The sequence below is a fragment of the Lithobates pipiens genome, unplaced genomic scaffold, assembly GCF_037356315.1.
Source record: "Lithobates pipiens isolate NorthernLeopardFrog02 unplaced genomic scaffold, aLitPip1_a1.2 Scaffold_13, whole genome shotgun sequence".
NCBI lineage: Eukaryota > Metazoa > Chordata > Amphibia > Anura > Ranidae > Lithobates > Lithobates pipiens.
This window is the reverse complement of record NW_027507718.1, coordinates 181,300,004-181,326,914: the sequence shown is the minus strand read 5'-3', so window position 1 is coordinate 181,326,914 and position 26,911 is coordinate 181,300,004. Positions and strand designations below refer to the sequence as shown.

The window sequence follows — 26,911 nt, the reverse complement described above, 5'->3', positions numbered from 1 at the left end:
CCACCTAAAAAAATATTAAAAGCCAGCAGCTATAAATACTACAGCTGCTGACTTTTAATAAATGGACACTCACCTGTCCCGGGTTCCAGCGATGCCGGCAGCCGAGGCCGATCGATCGCTCGGCTCTCGGCTGCTGCCGTCACCATTCTAGGTGAGGGAATCAGGAAGTGAAGCGAATCGGCTTCACTTCCCGGTTCCCTACTGCGCATGCACGAGTCGCGCAGCGCAATAGGAATTGTCCGTGCTGTCACTGGGACCCGTGTGTGTCCCAGCAGACAGCGCGGAAGGACAGGAAATGACATAGACTCCCACGGGAGTCTATGCCCAGAAGTGGGTGTAAATACCTGTCTTTGACAGGTATCTCCACCCCCCTCCCCCCTGTAAGGTGCCAATTGTGACACCGGAGGGGGGGAGGGTTCCGATCAGCGGAAGTTCCCGCTGGACCAGCCTTGTTTTGAGATTTTGGTGTTTACATGTTTAAAACATTTTTTTTTGCTAGAAAATTACTTAGAACCCCCAAACATTATATATTGTTTTTTTTTTTTTTTTTCGAACACCCTAGAGAATAAAATGGCAGTCATTGCAATAAAAGTAAAGTAAAATTAGCTCAATTGATACCCAACATGTCATACTTCAAAATTGTGCCCGCTCGTGCAATGGCGACAAACTTTTACCCTTAAAAATCTCCATAGGCGACGTTTAAAAAATTCTACAGGTTGAATGTTTTGCGTTACAGAGGATGTCTAGGGCTACCGATCACGGCGATACCTCACATGTGTGGTTTGAACCCCGTTTTCATATGCGGGCGCTACTCATACTCATATGCGCTCGCTTCTGCGCGCGAGCTCGGTGGGATGGGGCGCGTTTAAAAGTCAGACGGATTCGAACGTGATGACGTAAGACCGGACTAGAATAAGGAAGTTCATAGCCAGTAGCCAATAGCTGCCCTAGTGTCGGTTTTCATCCGTCGGACTAGCATACACACAAGCGGATTTCTCGGTAGGAACCGGGTCCGGCAGAGTTCATGCGAAAAAATGTTAAAGTCCGTCAGATTTTTGGACAGCAAAGGTCCGATGGAGCCCACACACGATTGAATTGTCAGAATTGAATTGTCAGACGGATTTGCTGTCGGACCTTTTCTGTCGAAAATATACCAAAGTTCTTGTACCCACAAGTTACTCCTACTTACTATGTCACAAGTGACAGTCTCAACTACACATAAACTCCAGAATGAATTATCATTTCTAAACATTTTAACATTACCATCACATATGCTTTTCTGCACACAAAAAGTAATCATGTTATGCTGAGAGTCCCCCCTCTACAGCAGAGTCATCAGGGACTTCTTAGGGTGGACTTCTTAGGGTCCCCAGAGTCACCCTCCCTACTTCAGGGTCTCCAGAGTCCTCCCTAACATCAGGGTCCCCTGGTTCCCTCCCCCCCTTTATGTCAGGGTCCCCAGAGTCACCCTCTGGGTCACTACAGTCACTCTTTTAAAGGAGGTTCCCTAGAGTTTCCTAGTTACATCAGGTCCTCAGAGTTCCCCCTTTTCATCACGGTCCCCCCTCCTCCTTATAGCAGGGTCCCAAGAGCTCCCCCCCACTTTAAATCAGGGTCTCAAGAATCATAAGGTTTCCCATAGTCCCTGCTCCCCCTTTTCATCAGGGACTCCAGAATCATCCCTACAAACATCAGGGTCCCAAGGGTTCCTCCTCCTTACTTCAGGGTCCCCAGAGCACCCCATCCTTACAGGAGGGTCGTCCCCCTTACATCAGGGTCCCCAGAGTCCTCCACTAACATCAGAGTCCTTACAGTCACCACACTTATTTCAGGGTCCATAGAGTCACCCTCCTTACATCAGGGTCCCTAGAGTCACTCACCTTGAATCAGGGTCCCTGGAGCACTCCTTCTTACATTAGGGTTCCCTGAGCCCCCTCTTTACATCAGGATCCCCAGAGTCACTCCTTACATCAGGGTCCCCAGAACCACCCCTTCAGTTCCCAGACCCCTCACCTTACATCAGGTTCCCCAGAGTCCTCCCCCTTACATCAGGCTCCCCAGAGTTATCGCCCTTATATCAGGGTCCCAAGAGTCATCCCACCTAACACCAGCATCACCAGAGCCCCTCTTACATTGGGATACCCAGAGTCACCCTCCTTGCACCAGGGTCCCCAGAGTCACCCTCCTCACATCAGGGTCCCTAGAGTCCTCCCTAACATCAGTGCCCTTAACATAAGGGTCCGCAATGCCCCCCCCCCATGCCAGGGTCCCCAGAGTCACCCTCTATTACATCTGGGTCACTAGAATCACTCTCTTAAATAAGGTTCCCTAGAGTTTTCCTAGTTACATCAGATCCTCAGAGTTCTTCCTTTACATCATGGTCCCCCGCCTCCTTATATTGGGGTCCCCCCACCTTAAATCAAGGTCTCAAGAGTTATCAGTGTTCCCATAGTCCCTGCTCCCCCTTTTCATCAGGGACTTCAGAGTCCCCCCTCCAAACATCAGGGACCTAAGGGTTCTTCCTCCTTACTTCAGGGTCCCCAGAGCCTTCCTCCTTACATCAGGGTCCCTAGAGTCACCCACCTTGCATCAGGGTCCCCAAAGCCACACCCTTTGCATCAGGGTCCCCAAAGTTACCCCTCTTAACATTATGGGTCCCCAGAGTCTCCAACCCTTACATTAGGCCCCCTCAAAGCTGCCCCCCCCCCCCAGAACAATGATCAGGGTCTGAAGAGTTTCCTTACTCTCTTTGCATCAGAGTTCAGTTACAGTGAACCCGGTAGCTACAGGGGAAGAGGGGGAGGCAGAGCACTGGCAGCAGGTCTGGCGGAGGAAGTTCAGTCCTCCTCCTCTGAATGCTGGAAGGGGGGGGGGGGGCAGAGTAAGCATGTGGATTGACTGCTAAGACACTGGGCAGTACTAGCAACCAACCACAGTTGTTTATCATGTACACAAATTGATGTAGCTGGTGTTGACAGTGGCAGGTGGCAGCAGGCAGTAGCGGTAGGTGGAACCTGTGTTTTTCTTGCGAAAACACAGAATATCCTGCGGAAACACAGGATATTCTTTGACTTTGGAGGAGGCACTAATGAAATCTGGGGAGAGCAGCCACCTAGATCTGACCATGAAGCTGATTGACCCACTAGAGGCTTTTGAATCAGCAGTGACAATGCTGATAGTCACACCCCTGCAAACTTTTTTATTCCACTGCAGTGCAATCAAGTGCATCCTAGTAGCCTACATGTGAGTGACAACTCTGCGTTCAGGAGCAGTGCAGTATAGTTGACACTTGTAGTCTACCCTAATGCAGGGGCGTACCTAGAGCATTTGGCACCCGGGGCGGATCCTATATCTGGCACCCCCACCCCCCACCATAAAATGTAAAAACACCCACCGTGTCCCCTGCATACCTCTGCATCCTTCAATATCTTTTTGTCACTACTGTGTACCCCCCCTCTCCACAACTGCACCTCTGGACCCCTTTAAATTACACAGCCCCCTGCACTTCTGGACCCCTTTACATTACACAGCAGCCTGCACCTCTGGACCTCTTTACATTACACAGCTCTTGTACCACTGGACCCCTTTACATAACATAGCACCCTGAACCTCCTGACTCCTTTACATTACACAGTGCCCTGCACCTCTGGACCCCTTTACATTACACAGGACCTTGCGCCTAAGGACCTCTTTACATTACACAGCAGCCTGCACCTCTGGACCCCTTTACATTACACAGCTCTTGTACCTCTGGACCCCTTTACATAACATAGCACCCTGAACCTCCTGACCCCTTTACATTACACAGCCCTTGTACCCATGGATCCCTTTACATTACACAGCACCCTGAACCTCTGGACCCCTTTACATTACACAGCCCTTGTACCTCTGGACCCCTTTACATTACACAGCACCCTGCACCTCTGCACCTCTTAACATTACACAGCCCCTCACAGCTCTGGACCCTCTGCATGTTACACAGATCCCCTACAGTGCAGACCCCCCTCCCTACCATACAGACCCCCATCTACAGTGTAGACCCCCCTACAGTACAGAATCCTCCCCTACAGTGCAGACCCTCCTACAGTACAGACCCCTCCACCCTATAGCGCAGACCCCCCCCCAGTACAGACCCACCCCCCTACAGCGCAGACCCCCCTACAGTACAGACTCCCCTACAGTACAGAATCCTCACCTACAGTACAGACCCCCCTACAGTGCAGAATCTTCCCCTACAGTACAGACCCCCCCCCCCTACAGTGCAGGACCCCCCCCTACAGTGCAGGACCCCTTCTACAGTGCAGGACCCCCCTATAGTGCAGGAACCCTTCTACAGTGCAGGACCCCCTACAGTGCAGGACCCCCTACAGTGCAGGACCCCTTCTACAGTGCAGGACCCCCCTACAGTGCAGGAACCCTTCTACAGTGCAGGACCCCCTACAGTGCAGGACCCCCTACAGTGCAGGACCCCTTCTACAGTGCAGACCCCCCTACAGTGCAGGACCACCCATTCTACAGTGCAGGACCCCTTCTACAGTACAGGACCCCTTCTACAGTGCAGGACCCCTTCTACAGTGCAGGACCCCCCCTACAGTGCAGGACCCCTTCTACAGTGCAGGACCCCCCTACAGTGCAGGACCCCTTCTACAGTGCAGGACCCCCCTACAGTGCAGACCCCCTACAGCGCAGGACCCCTTCTACAGTGCAGGACCCCTCTACAGTGCAGGACCCCCCCTACAGTGCAGGACCCCTTCTACAGTGCAGGACCCCCCTACAGTGCAGGACCCCTTCTACAGTGCAGGACCCCCCTACAGTGCAGGACCCCCCCTACAGTGCAGGACCCCTTCTACAGTGCAGGACCCCCCCTACAGTGCAGGACCCCTTCTACAGTGCAGGACCCCCCCTACAGTGCAGGACCCCCCCCTACAGTGCAGGACCCCCCTACAGTGCAGACCCCCCCTACAGTGAAGACCCCCTACAGTGCAGACCCCCTACAGTGCAGGACCCCCTACAGTGAAGGACCCCCCCTACAGTGCAGGACCCACCACGGTAAAGAACCCCCTACAGTGCAGGACCCCCCCTACAGTGCAGGACCCCCCTACAGTGCAGGACCCCCCCTGCAGACCCCCTACAGTGCAGGACCCCCCTACAGTGCAGGACCCCCCCCCCCTACAGTGCAGACCCCCTACAGTGCAGGACCCCCCTACAGTGCAGGACCCACCACAGTAAAGAACCCCTAGTGTACCTGGAGCCCAAGGCAGCGGCATTGCAGGGGGGAGATGCGAGCAGCACCCGAGTGGAGTGTCACCTGTCGGCTCAGTGATCCGGGACCCGGCGCAATAATCCCCTTCTCTCTGTAGTCACGTGACTCACATCGCGCCGTTCAGATCAGTCTCGGGCAGCGGCTGTCACTCACAGCCGAGCAGAGTGAAGCCGCCTCCCCCTCCTTGTCTACACAGTGCTGTGCATGGAGGAGGGGGAGGCGGCTTCACTCTGCTCGGCTGTGAGTGACAGCCGCTGCCCGAGACTGATCAGAACGGCAGCGCGACGCGACCACAGAGAGAAGGGGAGCCGGATCACTGAGCCGGCAGATGTCACTCCACTCGGGTGCTGCTCGCACCCACCCCCCCCCCCCCCCCCGAAATGCCGCCCACTGCCAGTGCCTCGGGCTCCTCACGGCGCTGTCTGACACTTCAGTTGCGGAGAGGGGAGGGGGGGCGCTGGCCTGACACCCCCCCAGTGTGTGGCACCCGGGGCGGCACGCCCCCCCGCCCCCCCACTTAGTACGCCCCTGCCCTAATGTGTTAGACAATGTTTTGCTCTCAGGTCAGGTGGAGCTTTAATTTGGTGGCAGGTTTGGAGATGTTATATACAGTGTCTGTATATATACAGTATCTCACAAAAGTGAGTACACCCCTCACATTTTTGTGCACGGGAGCCACCATTCATGGCTTAAGACTCTGAAGGAATTTCACATTATGCCGTTTCTTCAGAGTGCATGCACCAGTGATGCACCAGTGATGTCATTGGCTGCATCAAACGTAAATATCTCCTAAATGGTGCATGTTTAGGAGATATTAACTGTACCTATAGGTAAGCCCTATACAGGCTTACCTATTGCTAAAAGTCATGCATGGAAGTTTACTGCCAGTTTATTGCAGCAGATGAATGACACATCATGCTTACCTTCCTTTGACATCAGAAGATGTCCAGCAGTACCATCAACACAGAACTGGTGGAAACCAGTGGGACCCAGGCACACCCATCTACTGAGAAGCATGGCCAGAAGTGGTCTTCATGAAAGAATTGTGACAAAAAAGCCACACTTCCGACGTGGAGGTAATTGACTCTAATGCCGCGTACACACAAGCGAATTGTCCGGCATACTTAGTCTGGCAAACAATCCGGCGGATAGTCTGGCGGACTTTCTACCGAACGGACTTGGCTACACACGGACACACAAAGTCCGGCGTTTGCTAGCGCGATGACGTACAGCATGTACGACGGGACTATGACATTGCAGTGGATAGATCGGACACTTTTGACGCTTTTTTTGGGACCATTGACATTTATACAGCGATCAGAGCTAAAAAATAGCCACTGGTTACCGTATAAATGTCACTGGCGGGGAAGGGGTTAACACTAAGGCGCGATCAAGGGGTTAAGTGTTCCCTAGGGAGGTATTCTAACTGTTGGGGGAGTGTACTGACTGGAGGAGGAGAGAGATCGCGGTTCCTGATCACTAGGAATGGCAGATCTCTCTCCACTTCCCTGTCAGAATATGGATCAGCTTTGTTTACATGTACCCCCCCCCCCCCCCCCCCGTTCTAGCTCTCTTGGGTGGCCGGCGGACATCACGGCAGCCGGCCACGTGCATCGGCTCCAGCATTGCTCTGCAGGCGAGTGCCCTCTAGAGCTCTTAAAGTGTCCGTCGTACATCTACTCCGATTCATGCGTCCATGCCAACATGCTGCAGTATAATGACGTTGGCTGGTCGGCAAGCGGTTAACCTCATCATCATCATCATCATGTTTTCATGTTAATGTTCCTGTTTACTGTATCAATAATTCCCCTTGTGTACATGACTTGTCTTCTACAGCTGTTGCACATTCAGTCTTTTCTGTAACGGGACAAGAAGTTATTCAGGAAGCTCAGCGTGGTGAGTGTTATGTTTTTATTTTTTTATGCTTTGTATATGTCCCAGTAGTATATTAGAACTATAAATTAGAGTATCTAGTAAATGTATAATATAGAACAAATATTAAACAAACATTAAAAGACAATTCCTCACAAATCCACAAGTGAGGATTGGTACAGGGAATGTAGTGTGTCAATTGTACTCTTTTTATACTGTACCTCCACCGCCCTCAAAAGTATTGTCTACTTATTGTTTTGTGTTAAATATCCATTAATGTGAAAAGGATGGCTGCTCCTGTATTTAAATGTTTTTTTACATTAAATTTCAGATCTTTGTCAGATCTATGTCATTTTCATAATGAAATTTAAAGTGGAGTTCTGCCAAAAAAAAAAAAAACTAAATTAAAAGTCAGCAGCTACAAAAATTGTAGCTGCTGACTTTTAATAATCAGACACTCACCTGTCCCACGGTCCAGCGATGCGGGAGTATGAAGCCTCTCTCCTCTCCCCCTCTTCTCTACGGGACCAGCATTCTTACTGTGGGCGCCCGGCTGTGGCGCCGGGGCACGCACTGCGAATGCGCGAGCAGTTCTCCACTTGGCCGCTGAGGAAAGGCTGCTATCTCTGGAGAGGGAGGTGGATGCTGGAAGAAAAAGTCAGCTGAGCAGCTTACACCAATGGTTTGAAGGGGCAGAGCTCTCCCCTCTGCAGGAGACCCCATGCACGGAGCTTCCCTGGAGGCACGGGAATAATGAAGGGGAAAAGATTGACTAACTGACAAAGTAAGTGACAAATTTTCAGTGCAACTGATCCCAACCTCCATCACCTCTGCCTCTTACTGACCTCCCCCTGTTGGTGATGGGTGGGATAGGCATAAGATCTGTAGTTGTGGTGGTGGGGGATTAGTAAGAGGCAGAGGTGGTGGTGCGGGAGGATGGCACCACCACTTCCACTGATCCCACCCCCCTCACCACCACCGCAACTGATACCACCACCACCCCCTAGAGTATCCACCTCATCCCTTTAAACCTGAACACATATTAATTACACAGGTTCTGTGGCTAATTCAATGCAGGTAAGGCACTAAGTGAACCTTAATCAGCCACAGAACCTGTGTAATTAATATGTGTTCAGATTTAAAGGGATGACGTGGCAACCCTACCATGACCTCCACCACCACCGCTACCACCACTGCACTGCTCTAACCCCCTCACTGCAACCACTAATCCCCCCCACCACTGATCGAACCACTACCCTCCATTTTCCTCCTGCAGTCACTGAAAGTCTACTTCTCCTCTTCCTCCCGCTGGAATTCAGTGGCTGCAGGAAGAAAATGGAGGGGATTGGTTTCTCCATATACCGCCCCCGCTGCTCCTCCTATCCAGGTGTACAGGGGTGACATATGGGCCCCCTGAAGCATGGGGCGGGGGGCCCTTCTTGATTTTTGGCACCAGGGCCCTGAAGGTTCTAGTTTCACCCCTGCTTCTAACATATTAAGAAAAGTGTAATTTCTCATTATAGATCAGTCTCAATTGTATTGTCCATCCTGCTGACCACATTTAAGACTGACGGATATTTCTCTCTTTTTTTGTGTGCCTTTTTTCCCCAAATATAAAATTGTTATTATTATTATTGTGTGTCTTTTTAACTACACATGTCTCTATTCAGGCTGGGTTCACACCTCTGCGCTGTGCGAGATCACATGTGATTCACACCGCACTGCAGTGCAAATCACATGCGATGTCTGTGTGAAGCAAATTCAGCCGTATAGATGCGTTTGCATTTGGACTAAAGTCGTGCAGGACTTTTTTTTTGGTGCTGACCATAACAAAGTGTCCTGCACAAATTTGGTCCAAATCAAATTCATGTTCGAACTGACAGTTCACACTGCAATATGCTAACCGATCTGGGGGTGTCAATAACTTTGTATTGACACCAACAAAATGATTTGCATATGGCAGTATGAGTCAGGTGCGATGCGGGTAACTGCACTGGATTCGCACAGGTCCTCACAGCGCATCAATGTGAACGGAGCCTTAGAGTGAACATTGCAGTTTGCCGAACAGGCCAATGATTTTGCCCCACCTACTTATGATCTATCCAATCTCTGCTGTGCCTGCCCCACCGGCTGTGTCCATACTCCACCCCCTGATGCACACAGAGACTTGCTCGGTTCACACTGGTGCAATGCAAAAACCCTGCAAATCCAGTGCCCTATGCAAACCCCTGTGAGTGTCAATACACAAAGTTAATGACACCCCCAGATTGGTTTACAGATTGCAGTGCAAACTGTGAATTCGGAAAGGAACCGGATTGCATGGGTGTGAACACCCATGCAATCTGATTCTGCTGTGGACCAAAAAAAGGGTCCTGCATACGTTTGGTCTGAATGTGATGCAATTTCAGCCATACAGTCTGTATGGCTGAATTCATATTGCACAGACATCACATGTGATGTCTGGAATTACACCATTGTGAACCGGCACACATACTTTGTGTGTTCTGTATGGTAAAGTGCACAGGACAGGTGGCCAATTGGAGTACATGCACATTAGAGGCTGGAAAATTGGAGTGTAAGGTTAAACACCACCTCCTCCCCAGACAATTACACTAATTCCCCCTTTTACTGCTCTGATTGAAAAATACTGCCACTCCTCTGACAAGCAATCTACACACAGATTTATTTTCAGAGGCATTTGATAGGCATTGAGGATGCTACCTCCTCACCACCTATATTAAACCCCTAAATGCTGCAGCACAGACTCTTTTATTTGAATAGGTTGCATTTATAAGTAGCAGGTTTTAATTCATGAGTAGGTGCATAAATTATGGCAGGCTTGAAGGAGCCCCAGTGCATTACTTTGCCCAGGGTCTCATGATGTGTGAGTGAGAAGTTTAATCACTTTGGCACAGTGGTTTTTTGGTTTGCACTCTCATCTCACAGTAAGAAGGGTCGCTGATTCAAATCCCAACCACGACACTACCTTTCTGGAGTTTGCATGTTCTCCCTATGCCTGTGTGGGTTTCCTCCTGTTTCCTCCAAGACATGCAGGTAGGTTAATTGGCTTCTGTCCAAAACTGACCCTAGTATATGAATGGGGACCTTGGATTGTGGGCTCCTTGAGGGTAGGGACCGATGTGAGTGTGCAATGTACAGGGATAGGGACAATTGTAGACACTCACTCAGGTTGATCTGGATGGACTGGTGTCTTTATTCAACCTTACTAACTATGTAACTTCAATACAGGGCATTTTCGCAGCTTTCAGCGCTGTCACGTTTTGAATGACAATTGCATGGTCATATATGTACCTATATGACATTTTGATAATTTTTTCCCCACAAATGGAACTTTCTTTTGGTGGTATTTGATCACCACTGCGGTTTTTATTTTTTGTGATATAAACAAAAAAAGACCATCAGTTTTGAAAAAAACAATATTTTTTACTTTTTTCTATAATAAATATCCAAATTTAAAAAAAACAAAAAATGTTTTTTTCCCTCAGTTTACGCCGATATGCATTCTTCTACATATTTTTGGTTAAAAAAAATAAAAATAAAATCGCAATAAGCATATATTGATTGGTTTGCACAAAAGTTATAGCACCTACAAAATAGGTGATAGATTTATGGCATTTTTTTTTTTTTTTACTAGTAATAACAGCGATCTGCGATTTTTGTCAGGATTGCGATATTCGCGCAGACAGATCGGACAGTTTTGACACTATTTTGGGACCATTCACATTTATACAGCGAACAGCGCTATAAAAATGCACTGATTACTGTATAAATGTCACTGGCAGGGAAGGGGTTAACACTAGGGGGCGATCAAGGGTTTAAATGTTTTACCTAGGAAGTGATTCTAACTGTGGGGGGGAGGGGTTTAACTGGGGGAGGTGACCGTTAGTTAGCAAAAATAGTTGTCAAAATGTAACAATGGTCTTCAAGCAAGCAAACAAAGCAGCGTTAATACATTTTGAAACGTATGTTGGGAGGACACAAATAGTAGAAAAGTCAGTGTTTTCATATATGATGATGCTGAATTTTGTTTTAGTAGGGTTAGATGAACTTTTGTTCATGTTTTGAATACTTTTGTCACAAATTTAAAAACTGTAATCTTATTGATAATTTAAGTGAGGTGTAACAATCCTGAGTGCTGAAATTAAAGTTCCAGTTTATGTAAAGCTGCTTGCAAAATATAAAATGAGCAATTAAAGACTCATGCACACTGGACGTTATAATAACGTTATAAAAACGTCAGTAGCTTTGCAGTGAGTTTTTCATACTTTTTTCAGCTTTTTTGCAATAGTGTTTTTTACCGTTTTTTAAACTGATTGTAAGCCTTTGTTTTTTTTAATTATTTATTTAATATACATACTTACCTCCACTGTGCAGCTCGTTTTGCACAGAGTGGCCCTGATCCTCAACTTCTCTTGCTGCTCCTCCCTGCATCAGATAACCCCCTAGGAGAAGCGTTCTCCCAGCGGGTTACCTTGCGGGCGCGCTCCCAAGTCCAGAATTCGGCGTCAATAGACTCAAATGCCGGACTCGGCCCCGCCCCCGGCGCCCGCGTCACTGGATTTGATTAACAGCAGCGGGAGCCAATGGCTGAGCTGCTATCAATCTATCCAATCAAGAGCCGGGGGGCCCATGCAGAGAGGGACATTGCGTCTCCACTGAGGGAAATACGGGGCTCAGGCAAGTAAAATGGGAGCTGCGGGGCCGGTCACTGCCAGAAGTTTTTTCACCTTAATGCATAGGATGCATTAAGGTGAAAAAACACAAGAGTTTACAATCCCTTTAAGTGTTTTTTTTTTTAATGGGATCAAAAACATTAAACGCTGGTGAGCCTAGTTTTTTTATGTTTATCAGCGTTTTTTTTATGTTTACAGCTGAAAAACTCCTCTCAGAACACACTCGTTTTTGTTTTGTTTTTACAGCTAAAAAATGCCCCTGCCAAAAACAGTTGCAGTCTATGTGTGCATGGACACATAGGATAACATGCTGGAGAGTTTATTGACTATAGAAAAAAAAAACTTCTGACGTCAAAAACAGCAGCTGTAAAAACGTCCAAAAACATCCAGTGTACATGAGGCCTAAAGATAAATAGCTAACCACACTATGAGTAAAAATGACAGAGAAAAGCAACTCATCTTATATTGTGATTTGCAATATATACAATGTAAATGGTGCAAGTGTAATGCTAAATATCACCAATACATTATCACTATAATTGTCTATTGTGCATAGCAAAAAAAAAAAGTTATGGAAAAATGATTTAAAAATACAAGCCATATATAGTTGGATGCACATTTTTACTTTAGATAGGAATTCTAATTTTTTATGAATTATATGATTTTTCATGAAGGCTTTTTCTATGCACATTAGGTATTTATTGTGGTAATGGAGTATTGGTGAGATTTAGTGCTACACTTAATTAAGGTTGCAGATTTCTACTTTAATTCAAATATTTTTAAGGGAACATATAACATGTTTTGTTTGAATAAACACAGAAAGCAAAATAGCTGGGTGGGCCATATGCTTCTTTGGTTGCCATTACTCTGTGAATAATTACTGACAACTTTATTTCTTTTCAGGTCACAAATCTGGAAAAAAAGTCGTTATGACCAATTCTGCTAATCTAAAATGCCACTGGATTTTACATTGCGACTGTGAGGGTAATATTGAAACTCTTAAACATCTCTTGAATGACCTATTTAAATTATGTGATGAAACGGGACTAAAATCTTTATCGCTTCCTGCAATAGGAACAGGTATGGCTTTTATCCTTCCTCGGGATCAACTGTGGTTAAAGGCTTGTGTGTATGGGATTGTATGATTTGTCCCCCCCCCCTTCTATTGGTTGAACTAGATCAGCCATTCTCAACTGGGTTCCTCTAGAGGTTACTAGGGGTTCCTTGAGGTGTGGCTGATGGACCACCTATTTGATGATGCCTACAGGCTTCAAGGTTCAGCACCACTTAGCAAAGCCAGCAGCATGACACCAAATATCTTTTTAGCTGCCTTTAAGGGTGGCATTCTGAACACCACTTTAAGGGGGGCATTCTTCCTATTGACCACCAATATAAGGAGTATTGTTCCTATTGAGCCCTGCTGATTTGGATTTAGTAAGGGTTCCTCGAGACATGAAAATAATTTTTGGGGGTTGAGGTTGAGAAAGCCGTAACTAGATGTACTTGTGTCTTTTTTTAACCTGACTAATTATGTAACTATCTAATCAAGCAGTTCCACCAATGATCATATGTCTAATGCCGCGTACACACGATCGGAGTTCCGGCCAGAAAATGACAGATCTTTTCATTGGAAAATACGACCGTGTGTATGCTCCATCGGAATTTAGCTGTCTGAATTCTTGCCAGCCAAAAATTGATAGCATGTTCTAAATTTTCCTGACAGAAAAACTTTCTATCGGTAATTCCGATCGTGTGTATGCAATTCCGACACGCCAAAAATCACGCATGCTCAGATTCAACTACGAGACAGAAGCTATTGGCTACTGGCTATTGAACTTCCTTTTTCCTAGTTGCGTCGTACGTGTTGTATGTCACTGCTTTATAAACTATCAGAATTTGGTATGACCTTGTGTAGGCAAGACAGCTTGAGCCGAATTCCGTCGGAATTCCGTTGGGAAAACCATCAGAGCTTTTTCCGACGAGAATTCCGATCGTGTGTACGCGGCATAAGATCATATGTCTCAGAAGGCAGAACTAGATGATGGATATTAAAACCGACACCTTTAAATGACTACATGCATATAAATAGATTTTTTTGTAAAGGCCTGTACACACGATCTGACTTTTTGACAAAAAACATGCAAATTAGCTGTTTTGGAGCAACATCTGACCATGTGTATGCTCCATCAGACAAACTTTTTTGGTTTTCATCTGACTTTTGTTGGCTGTGCGAATGGACAAACTTTTTGACAACATAAGTCCGATGGAGCAAAGTCCGATCGCGTGTACACAAAACCATCGGACTTTACAAACATCTCAGCTCAGAACCATGCAAAAGATCAGACAACAATACAGAAGTTGACCAAAGGTGGCGCTGGAGTAATTGAACGTCCTCTTTTAAAGTGTCATCGGTACGTTGAAACGTTCATGTTTGTTGCCTAAAAACTCAGATCATGTGTAAACTTACGGCCAACGCCCTTTGTACACGGAAAAGTTTGTAGAAAGTCTGATCGTGTGTATGAGGCTTAAGAAAGATTGTTTAGAAGTTAGATTTTTTTTTTCCTGTCCCCTGTTGTCCATAATAGGCCATAAGCAAGTCACAGGATATTAGTTTGCTTGTAGAACAATTTTGCAGGGACTGCTTTTCTTGTCATGCCTGTATGAATAATGTAGGGCTGCTGATAACATGGCATATGCTTGTGAAAGTCTATGGAATAATGTTTGCACAAATATATATTGGGGGAACACTGAAGAAAATACAATGTGAGATTGCTGTATTAATTAATTTAGAATACATTTTTCTATCTACAGATATTTTCATTGTTTTCTGGTTCTATCTGCAGTCTCTAATCCCTATACATACAGTCTATAGAAGAAAATTTACCACAGAATGTCACTGAATTCACTTACAATACCAGCTGTATGGACTTTGTGTGTCTATTGTATAATGTTTTATTTGGGGAAATTATGGTGTTACTTCCTACTATTTAATGTAAATTTATTACAGGCTTACTGTGATTTTGTATGTTTCATTTTCTTTCACTCAGGAGAATGCATGTTACCCCCAAAGCGTGTTGCTGAAACTATGATTGAAGCCATATGTTCTTTAGCCAGAAAACAAAACATATGTCTATTAAATATTCGCCTGGTTGCATTCACCCCATTTATTTACCATATTTTCTGCACTGAACTTCAGAGGCTTTTCTGAGGAATGAATATAAATGAAGTGCCATATGTACGGTATGTAAACAGAATGAACAGTAATCAGTAATCCGTAGCAGTCATTGTCTGCAATTGTGTTATTCATACCTATTTTTACCACTAAAAACGGTGCATTCTAAAGATGCTTCTTTCTGACAATAATAGTCAATAACTCTGCAAAGTACCATCTGCAGTGTGAGATTTAGTCTTTGAATAAATTATTGGTTGAGGGCCTAAGCGAAAGATTTATTAAAAATGCACACTCTTATAACTGTGAAATATATTTACATTACAATTGTATTTAACCAGTTTTCAATTGGGCATGCTACACACACCAGAAAAAAACTGAAGGGTGTTTGCAGTATGCACTGTCGTTCTGCCCTGCTGCCAACTCAACGTTTTTTTAGCGTTTACCGGCAATGTAAATATAATTTTGATAGCTGGACTGTGGCGGCTGGTGCTAAAAAATATTGGGGGTTGGGGCGGCTCAAACAAACTGAAAACAAACTGAAAACATTTTGAAAAACACTGTGCCACCAAAACCTGCCACTGTGCCATCACACGCTGCCACTGTGCCATCAAATGATGCCACTGTGCCCATGAAATGCTGCCACTGTGCCAAATGCTGCTAGCGTGCCCATAAAATGCTAACAGTGTGCCCAATGCTGCCAGCGTGACAGTGTGCCCAATGCTACCAGTGTGCCAAATTCTGCCAGTGTGACAGTGTGCCCAATGCTTCCAGTGCTCCCAATGCTGGCAGGGTGACAGTGTGCCCCCCCCACTCGCCTTCTGTCCGGCACTTACCCTGTCTTGTGAGGCAGCGGGTGATGGCGACGAGCAGAGTCCTTCATGTATCTCCTGCACTTCTCCAGTCCTCTCCTCCCGTCAGGCGTCCAATATCGGCGCCTGTTGTTTCAGCCAATCAGGTGACAGGTAACCAGACCTGAGCAACCTGATTGGCTGAGAGACAGGGTCAGTGTTAGGGAAGCGATGTATTCGGTTCCCAACACACCAATGAGTAATCAGCGAATGCACAGCAGTGCGCCCGCTGTTTACCCTTTTGGAAGCCTATTAGAGCCCCTGGCTCTAATCATGGACTGCAATTTGTCCAGTTCAGCAGGGACCCGCTGAATTTCAATCCATAGATGGGCAGTGAAATTGTACAGAATCTACTGATCAACTGGGATTTTCCCCACCCAATCAGCACTGCAGGCTACATATGTATTACTTTGCTGTCTCATGTAATGACAAAGTTATTGCCGAAAAACAGGCCCATAGCAAAAAAATTTAAAACATGTGCTGATTGTTTTTTTTTTTTTTTTTTTTTGCTGGAAAGTAGCAATAATCTATATTACATATTACTTTTCTACAAAATAAAATTGTTCCATCTGTAGTTACATAGTCTCTAGGAAAGCAAAACCAAGACAATGCTGCTCCAGGTGAGTGACTCCTTTGGCTTCATGCACACGGAGACGCAGATGCAAACGCTGCTGGACACATGTTGAAACCGGCGTTTAGAAACGTGCATTTTGCCGCGATTTTTACCGCGATTTAGCGGCGTTTTACCGCGTTTGCGTCTAGAAGCGTTTAGTTAAGCTAACATCATAGACCCTCCCCAGCTCAAAAATTAACTATTTCAGCAATTTTGTGAGACCAGAGTGAGTAGCAGCAGCTGTGAGAGCTGCAGTGTACTTGTATTTAGCGTGTCACTTGCCACGGCACCTGCCACAAGTTGTGGATTGTCCACTTGCCACGTGACTTGCCACATCACCTGCCACGTCACTTGCCATGTCATCTGCCACAAGTTGTGGATTGTCCAACTGCCACGTCACCTGCCACAAGTTGTGGATTGTCCACTTGCCACGTGACTTGCCACATCACCTGCCACGTCACTTGCCACGTCATCTGCCACAAGTTGTGGATTGTCCAACTGCCACGTCACCTGCCACAAGTTGTGGATTGTCCACTTGCCACGTGACTTGCCACATCACCTGCCACGTCACTTGCCACGTCACCTGCCACAAGTTTTGGATTGTCCACTTGCCACGTCACTTGCCACGTCACTTGCCACAAGTTGGGGATTGTCCACTTGCCACATCACCTGCCACGTCACCTGTCACAAGTTGTGGATTGTCCACTTGCCACATCACTTGCCACCTGCCATGTCACTTGTCACAAGCTGTGGATTGTCCACTTGCCACGTCACTTGCCACGTCACCTGCCACGTCACTTGCCACGTCACCTGCCACAAGCTTTGGATTGTCCACTTGTCACATCACCTGCCACATCACTTGCCACATCACCTGCCACGTCACCTGCCACAAGTTGTGGATTGTCCACTTGCCACGTCACTTGCCACATCACCTGCCACGTCACTTGCCACGAGATGTGGATTGTCCACTTGCCACATCACTTGCCACGTCACCTGCCACGTCACTTGCCACGTCACCTGCCACAAGTTTTGGATTGTCCACTTGCCACGTCACTTGCCACGTCAGCTGCCACGTCACTTGCCACAAGATGTGGATTGTCCACTTGTCACATCACCTGCCACATCACTTGCCACATCACCTGCCACGTCACCTGCCACAAGTTGTGGATTATCCACTTGCCACGTCACTTGCCACATCACCTGCCACGTCACTTGCCACGAGATGTGGATTGTCCACTTGCCACGTCACTTGCCACGTCACCTGCCACGTCACTTGCCACAAGATGTGGATTGTCCACTTGTCACATCACCTGCCACATCACTTGCCACATCACCTGCCACTTCACCTGCCACAAGTTGTGGATTGTCCACTTGCCACGTCACTTGCCACATCACCTGCCACGTCACTTGCCACAAGATGTGGATTGTCCACTTTCCACGTCACCTGCCATGCCACCTGCCACAAGTTGTGGATTGTCCACTTGCCACACCACTTTCCACGTCACCTGCCACGTCACCTGCCACAAGATGTGGATTGTCCACTTGCCACGTCACCAGCCACATCACCTGCCACAAGTTGTGGATTGTCCACTTGCCACATCACTTTCCACGTCACCTGCCACGTCACCTGCCACAAGTTGTGGATTGTCCACTTGCCACGTCACTTGCCACATCACCTGCCACGTCACTTGCCACAAGATGTGGATTGTCCACTTTCCACGTCATCTGCCATGCCACCTGCCACAAGTTGTGGATTGTCCACTTGCCATGTCACCAGCCACATCACCTGCCACAAGTTGTGGATTGTCCACTTGCCACACCACTTTCCACGTCACCTGCCACAAGATGTGGATTGTCCACTTGCCACGTCACCAGCCACATCACCTGCCACAAGTTGTGGATTGTCCACTTGCCACATCACTTTCCACATCACCTGCCACGTCACCTGCCACAAGTTGTGGATTGTCCACTTGCCAGGTCCCTTGCCACGTCCCCTGCCACGTCACCTGACACAAGTTGTGGATTGTCCACTCGCCACGTCACTTGCCACAAGTGGATTGTCCACTTGCCACGTCACTTGCCACGTCCCGTGCCACAAGTGGATTGTCCACTTGCCACGTCACTTGCCACGTCACCTGCCACAAGTTATGGATTGTCCACTTGCCACGTCACATGCCAGTCACATGCCACAAGTTGTTGATTTTCCACTTGCCACGTCACCTGCCAGGTCACTTGCCGCGTCACCTGCCAGGTCACTTGCCACGTCACCTGCCACAAGTTGTGGATTGTCCACTTTCCACATCACTTGCCACTTCATCTGCCACGTCACTTGCCACAAGTTGTGGATTGTCCACTTGCCACATCACTTGCCACCTGCCATGTCACTTGCCACAAGTTGTGGATTGTCCACTTGCCACGTCACTTGCCACAAGTTGTGGATTGTCCACTTGCAATTGCAATTGTTTAAAATATTTTTCTAATGGTTTTTCATCATTTGCAATCATTTTTTAGATTTTTAATGTAAAAAAAAGGTCACCTTTAAAAACGCATATAAACGCAAACGCGGCTAAACGCGGTAGCGGCGTTTTGCCGCGTTTTACCGCGTTTTGCCGCGTTTTGCGTCTGAAACGTGGAAATTTTTGCTTCTGAACGCATTTTTTTGCTTCTGGAAAAACGAGATTAAACGCAACTGCATAAAAACGGAAAAAAACGAGACTGTGTGCATGGACACATAGGATAACATTGAATGAGTTCAGGGGCAGTTGAAAAAACTGTCCAACTGCATCTGAACGCGCGTTTAACTGCGTCTCGTGTGCATGAGGCCTTTGTGTTGTGAGCATAGCTCAAGGGTGCTGCACAGCTCGTCTTGCAAAGCCAAGTAAAGATGCAAAAGTTTGGAATTTTGCTGCACTGCTCTAAATCTTTATTGAAATTAAAATAGGATGTGTTATTCTCTGTTGTATTTTATGAAAAAACAATAAAAAAAACTATTTGAAAAAAATAAATATTAAAATAGCATCACATGTATGTCGGGGACACAAAAAGCTAATGTGTTTGGCGCTGAATGTAGCACTTACTCAAACCTCCAGGAGGAGTGAAGCAAAATTCTGGACTTTAGTACCTTTACCTTACATTGTCTCTACTTGCAATGTGCTTGAGTTGGAAATGACCAGTTCAGTGGGCCAGGACAAAAAATTTGCATTCAATGTAGGAATACCTAGTGCATTTAGCATCAATTTAGTGTTTCAAGTGTAGGGGAACTGTTTCTGGGCCTCCTTTTAAGCATTTTTCTGTTGTTGACAGGAGTATCACCTACTTATTGTCATCTTACTATAAGTATCTTTTTTCATACAAAAAAAAAAAAGTGTATACTACATGCTCCCTGAATAGAGAAAAGCAAATAGATCCAAAAAAGTTTGAGGATGGACCCGGATTGGGCTGATTCACAAAAGGTGCAGATATCACAAGATTCACCATTGATGTGGATTCTTTTTTATCTTAAAGAAAAGACATATCCCAATTAGCCACTGATAAGGCCCCGGCCCCTGAGTTTAGACGGCCTACCACTTGAATTCTGTGCTACCTATGCCAATATTGTGCTCCTGTAATTGCAATCTATGTACACTAATTTTTGACACCTCCTTTCTACCCTCCACTATGTTTGAAGCCGTAATCATTTTTCTTGCTTACAAAATCTTATTGTCCCATATCTTTATTGCAAGTAGAGATCAAAATTCTAGCGAAAGTATTGGCTTCCCAGCTAAACCAAGTTATATTATCGCTAGTTCATTTGGACCAAACAGGCTTTATGCCTGGTAAGAGTACCGCAATCAACATTAGGCTGTTATACATGAACATCCAAGCTTCACACAAGACTATTGACATTAGATTGGTGGTGATGCTAGATACCGCAAGGCATTTGTTTTAATTGAGTGGGGCTACCTCTGGGAGTGCCTGATGAGGTACGGGTTTGGTCCCCATTTTATTAAGTGGGTGCAGCTACTATATCCACTACCCATAGCTAAAAGTTTGGTGAAAGGCTGGGTATTGGACTCCTTTCCTCTGAGTTGAGGCACACAGCAGGGCTGTCCCCTTTCCCCATTAATGTATGCCCTATTGAGGAACCCCTGGCTATTTTTATGAGGTCTCACCCGGGTGTGTGTGGCCACCGGTCTGGCCACTTGGTGGAAACTGTTGTTGAAACAGTATTGAATTATCCCTGCTGTCTCTGAGGGAAGAGGAGGAGCAAGCACCACTGAATTACACAGAGCCACGATCTCCTGTGTAACCGCCGCTCTGTTACTCACAGCCACGCCTCATGGCCCTGCTCATATGATAGACAGAACAGTGGCCCAGTGCTGGGCCAGGAGGTGTGGCTATGAGTGACGGAGCGCCGGTTACACAGGAGATCACAGCTTTATGTAATTCAGTGAAGCTTGCTCCTCTTCCCTCAGAGACAGCAGAGATCGGTGTATAACACGCACCCACAATTTCACCCTGATTTTAAGGGGGAAAAAGTGCATGTTATACGCCAATAAATACGATATTTTATTACCTAAACTATTTTAAGTCCTTTGGCACTGCCCTGTCCATTTACCCCTGAAACTTTTTAAGACCATGTACTTCATTCTAAAGACTTTAGTCTGGTGCAATGGTAGGCATAAATAACCATAGTTGATTTTGAAAAACCCAACCACTTGTATGGGGCTGCAGTGCTACCTGACTTTAATCTATATTATCTTTCTGCCCAGCTATCTCATTTATATCATTTAAGAAAACTGACCTCGATAGGTACTGAACATTGGTCTGAGCATCCATCTCATCCAACCCATACAATCTATTTTTCCGGGGGCTAGAGGTGTCAATCAGTATGTTCATGATTTTCAGTTCAGCATTTTATTTCACCACCAATGCATTTGGGAGATAGTTTTGTCCAGACTTGGCAACCCTCCCTCTCACAGTCACACTCCATTATGGTATGCTGTCAAACAAGAATTACTTTCGGTCCTGGACACGGTCCTTTGAGCTTCCTATGGTAACATCTATTTATATCAGATGTTTACAGTTTCGGGACTTAAAATGTTTTCTGAACTGCAAACTGAGTTCACCTTTCCTAACACAATGTTGTTCCATCTATATAGCTTTGGCATGCTCTGCAAGCTCAGTTACCACATGCAACTCCCTCTTACACTAGTTTGCCACTTTGACGTAGGTACTGTTGGGCACTGACCCAGCAAAACTGATTTCAACATTGTGCAATATTACACTGACCCCTTCTGCAACTAAACTAGCCTACCAAGCTAAAACAAAGTGGGACTAAGACTAAGAGGCAGATTGGGAAATGTCAGATAATTACAAGCTAGTTTCCCCCCAAGGTTTCTGATCATTTAACTCAGGTGTACATACTACACATGGCTTACCTGACTCCAGTTCATGTTTGCTACAGTAAACCCTCTCATAGTCCCATTGTCCTCTTTGTTTGCCACATGAACTTTTTTCACCTTACAGTATTTGGTCTTGTCCGATTGTACGAACCTACTGAATTCAGTTTGTCCAGTTCCTGCATGACCACATGGGCCCCCCCCTTGTCATTTTTCCCCAAACCCATGGTATATTTCTTGACTCTTTATTTATTGAATATATTTTTGCATGAAAATTTTTTTATTGCTCGCAAAGTTCTAGCACAAAACTGGATGCAGGCCACCTCTCCAACATTTGAAATATGGATACGTGAGGTAAACTCTACGCTCATGCTCCCTTAACAAAACATAATTTACATACATAGAGACTGCCCAGCTAAATACAATAGTGTGGGACAGATGGTTGGCACAACCTGCTACATGTATATGAGACAACTATTACGTATTTTGCCTTTGCCTTGTATTTTTGAATTTTATGTTCTTGACTGGCTCTTAGAGCCACACAAATGTCTGGTTTTACATTATTAAGTAATCTTGTATCTACTCCTGTTTTACATCATAATAAAACTGTTTTTTAAGTGTGAAAAAGAAAAGACATAAACCACCCAAAAGTTTCAAACCTGACACGCAAGGCACGCAGCCTAATTGTAGGGATATATGCATGCAAATAAATCAAACCTGCATGTAAGGCAAGTCAATTTTTATAGATTGAGAAATGGCTGCTGCGTCTGTCAGTTTGTTTAGCATCAAAACATCCAGGAGTGTTAGATGCCCGTGTCCTCTACTGCACACCACGGTTCCACTCTCCAGCCCTTATATTATGTGTCTTGTAATGATGTGGAGCTTCAAGCATTGAACCATACTGTGTGGTGGGGGATACAGGCATCCAAAATTCCTGGGTGCCCTTTGGAATGCCAAAGACACTGATAGGTTTTTGGAAGGTAATAAAGTCACAAGCTGCTGGACAGGAAAGTATATTACATCTTCACTTACATGGAACTTCAATCTGGATATTTGTTTTAATATGATAGGGTTGCATTTTTGTTATTTAATAAAATATGATTGTTTCTCCTTTCCTTTTCAGATCAAATGATACCTAAAGCATTGATTTCTTTTTCTAGAAAACTCCAAAGGTTGTTGAAGAATATGTTTGGACTGTCGGTTTCAGAAATGTCATTGAGGAACATAAATCATGTGTGTCATTCTGCAATATTATGCTGTATGCAACATCAGTGGTTAAAAACGGTCTCAACAACGTAAAAAACAATGAAATTATCCACAGCACCATCTGCTATGAGAATATAACATCTTTAGATCCACTGGGACTTTGTTGTTGTGTTGGGGCTGTGATAGCTTATATGAAAAGATATGTCAAAATTATTAAAGTATATCTAAACCCCAAAACAAAAATATAATATATTGCAGCTTACCAGCCCTTAGATGTGGTGGTTGTTTTTTTTTCAGCCTACAAACATTTTTAGCATGTACTGAAAATACCTGTGCATCTTTTGTAAACTACTTATTCTTCCACCACCCCCAAGTAATGGAGGGGAAGAGAGGTAGATGTGTTTGTAGCTTAAAGGGGTTGTAAAGTCAGATTTTTTTTTATATCTTAATGCAGTCTATGCATTGAGATAAAAAGCCTTCTGTGTGCATCAGCCAACCCTCATACTTACCACAGCCCCAACTCTGTCCAGTGATGTCCACAAGTGTCTTGGCCATCCCAGACTCTCCTGAATGGCTGAGACACAGCTGCGGCACCATTCCTTTCACTCAAAGGCACTCAGCCAATCAGGAGAGAGAGGGGGCGCTGCCCAATGTCTGAATGGACACAGGGAGCTGTGACTCGGCTCGGGTGCCCTCATAGCTAGCTACTTGCTGTGGGGGCACTTGGCAGGACAGAGGGGCCAGGAGCACAGAAGAGGTACCCGAGAAGAAGAGGATCCAGGCTACTTTGTGCAAATCCACTGCACAGGGCAGGTAAGTATAACGTGTTTGTAAGGTCTTGTTTTTTTCTATAAAAATAACAATCACTTTAATGCCCCGTACAAACGTAGTGAAATTTCCATTGAAAGCGTTTTTGTTTTTTTCCCCTGCGGAATTCCGCTCAAGCTTGGCTTGCATACACACAGTCACACAAAAGTTCGCTGAACTTTTGACAAGACGTGGTGACGTACAACACTACGATTAAGTTCAATGCTTCTGAGCATGCGTAGGAATATTGCACTTTGAAATTAGTACAGACGATCGGAATTTCCGATCGGAACTTTTTCCGACCGAAAAATTGAGAACATGCTCTCAATCATTTGCTGGCTGGAATTCCACCAGTAAAAGTCCAATGGAACGTACACACGGTTGCATTTTCCAACCAAAAGCTCTCATCTGTCTTTTGCTGGCCGAATTTCCGATCGTGTGTCCGGGGCATTAGTCATTAGAGCAGCCTATGTTGACCACACTGCTCCACCATAGATACTGCTCCACCAAAAATGTTTGTAGCCTGAAAAAAAACAACCGCCATCCTAGGACAGGAAGTGTTATTCACAGTAATAAATCCACTAATACTCAGGGCATGGCATCATTACAACATAATATTTTCATATATGCAAATAATATCAAACCCAATCCAGAGAAATAAAAATCCATCAAAACAAATCCAATTGCAGTACAATGCAACAAAGCAACATTTAAAATCAACTAAAATATGTTTCCAGCATTTGGAATATTATTTATTGAATATCATTGGATCTGTAGGGACTGTATTAATATTTCTATATTTGTAAACCCTATCCATGAGCCTTGTCAGCAACCGAGTGTGGATCTACTTTCAGTGCTTACAGTATAATGCTGGGAAAAATACAGATGGTGTTCTGTGCAGAAAAAATCATGAAGGCCTCCCAATGTTGGACCCTATATATCACCCACCTCATAGATTTCCAGGGCATATATATATATACAGCTGGATTGGTACCAATAGGATGTTCTTGCCCAAGAGAGGGCAGGGGCATCTAGTGCTATAACGGTCACCCAGCTGAGACTACTCAAATAATGTATGACTATGCATATGCCTGTGCAAACGCCAACAGTGCCAGTCCTCAACAAGCATAGTACAAAGGCACTACAGCCATGACAGTCTTGTCCTCCCCCATACTTGAAAGCAAGCATCACATCTAGCAGTGATCAGAGGTTAGCAGCCTAAACAGAAGAGCCAGCTTGCAACCTGAAAGCAATAAAAGGAATCTCACAGGACTGGACTGCAAGACAAGCCGTGAAGACAGGTTAATCTAAACACATGGATCTAGATGGGTCAGCTGAAAAACACCAAGGCCAGCACACCCTGATGCACGTTGCCTTGGAAATCTCAGTATTATCAAGTGAAAATAAAAGGGAAAAATCCTAAAAAAGAGAAAACAAATGTAGCCATCAAATGTACAAACACATTAGAAGGGGAGGGGGAGCATAAATGACTCATGGACCATCTATACTACTGTGAAGCAAGCACTTTTTTTCCTTTTTTGCTTTTGCATAGTTTTTTTTTTTTTCTAACTTTGCATTAGGTTTTGCTTATTATTTGTCAATTGTTAATTGGTTTATATTTTGGTATTATTAGGTAGATCAGGTGGGTTACAAATCACTCCAAAGCTCTAAACTGTTCAAAGTAGCACAAAGATTTAATGTTAGCACACTGCCAAAGTCTGTTTAAATGTAATAAACTATTTTACATTATATGGGGATTTTCTTTCTTTCTTTTTGGGTGATATGAGCTGCCATTTTTATAACAATACAGTATATATAGAAAGGAGCGCTAAATGAAATTCAGATAAAAGGAGTCCAAAATATTTTAATTGTTGATTTAAAAAAAAAATCATATAAAAACATCCAACACATTTCGGGGGGCAACACCACTCCCCCTTTATCAGCATTCCACACTCATAGAATACAGTGACTTCATAGATCTACAGTATATTAGAACCAGCATTGAACTCTCCTCTTGGAACAACTTGACAGTCTTTACAAACCTGATCTAGTTTGTAATGATCCAAAATTAGATTCCAAATTGCAGCAATAGAAAACCGGATTGCAGAATGTCAGTGTGATGCTTCCAAATGAATCCTAGATTACATTAAAAGCAGAGGAGAATTCTCATCACCGATCTTATTCCATACTTTTGGATGTGTGAAATGAACATGTGAGGTTGAAATTTGTGTTATTTGAAAATTTGGATGTATACAAGTTTCTGAATACAACAAATATAAAATAAACAGTAACACAATAAGGAAATGATTCCAGTTCATACTATAACAGCTTATTGTTAAGAAGCAGGGCAGCCTCCTGGCCGCCATGTCCTTAACAAACATGACTCTACTGCTGTCAGTGGGATTTTCCACTGACAGCAGAATATAAACAAACCCGTGCTGGCATTAAAAAAATAAAAAAATAAATGCGTTGCTGTTGTGTGTGTGTGACTGTGTACATTTATCTGTGTGTACACATGTCTCTGTGTGTGTGCATGCCTGTGAGTGTGTACATGTCTTGTGTGTGTACATGTCTCTGTGTGTACATACATCTCTGTACATGTACACATCTATGTGTGTACATGTCTCGTGTATGTGCATGTCTCATGTGTGTGCATGTCTCGTGTGTGTATACATGCTTGTGTGTGTATACATGCATGTCATATATACACATGTGTGTGGTTCTGGGAGAAACAGGTGTGAGGGGGGCTGACACACTAAAGGACTCAGTGGGATGGCTAGTGGCAGATTTGATGGGACAGCCAGTGGGCAGGACCCTGGGGAATGTTGGTAGTCAGGGTCGGAGGGGAGGCCCAGGCCTAAAGCTGTATTAGGAGCCCCACAATTTCTGATGGCTGCCCTGGACAGATCTCTTGCACAGCTATGGGTACACACTTTGCAACCTGTTCATGGGGTTTTATGAGAAGTAAAACATCTGAGCCCAGAACCCGTTTCTTAGGAACCTAGCGTACTATGGGTGCTATATTGATGATGTGCCCATCATTTGGGATCGTCCA

At 45.2% G+C, this 26,911-nt stretch overlaps 1 protein-coding gene across 3 annotated transcripts in view; it reads left to right on the top strand.

The window, feature by feature from the left end:
- The window catches only part of LOC143974487 (protein mono-ADP-ribosyltransferase PARP14-like), an 88,794-nt gene extending 63,189 nt beyond the window's left edge, over positions 1 to 25,605 (top strand). For all 3 annotated transcript variants that reach the window (XM_077475948.1, XM_077475946.1, XM_077475947.1), the window contains 4 exons: positions 7,100 to 7,159; positions 12,733 to 12,909; positions 14,877 to 15,069; positions 22,967 to 25,605. In XM_077475948.1, the coding sequence (XP_077332074.1) occupies positions 7,100 to 7,159; positions 12,733 to 12,909; positions 14,877 to 15,037 (398 nt within the window). In that variant the 3' untranslated portion in view covers positions 15,038 to 15,069; positions 22,967 to 25,605. The remainder of the gene's footprint in view (positions 1 to 7,099; positions 7,160 to 12,732; positions 12,910 to 14,876; positions 15,070 to 22,966) is intronic.
- The last annotated feature ends 1,306 nt before the right edge of the window (positions 25,606 to 26,911 follow it).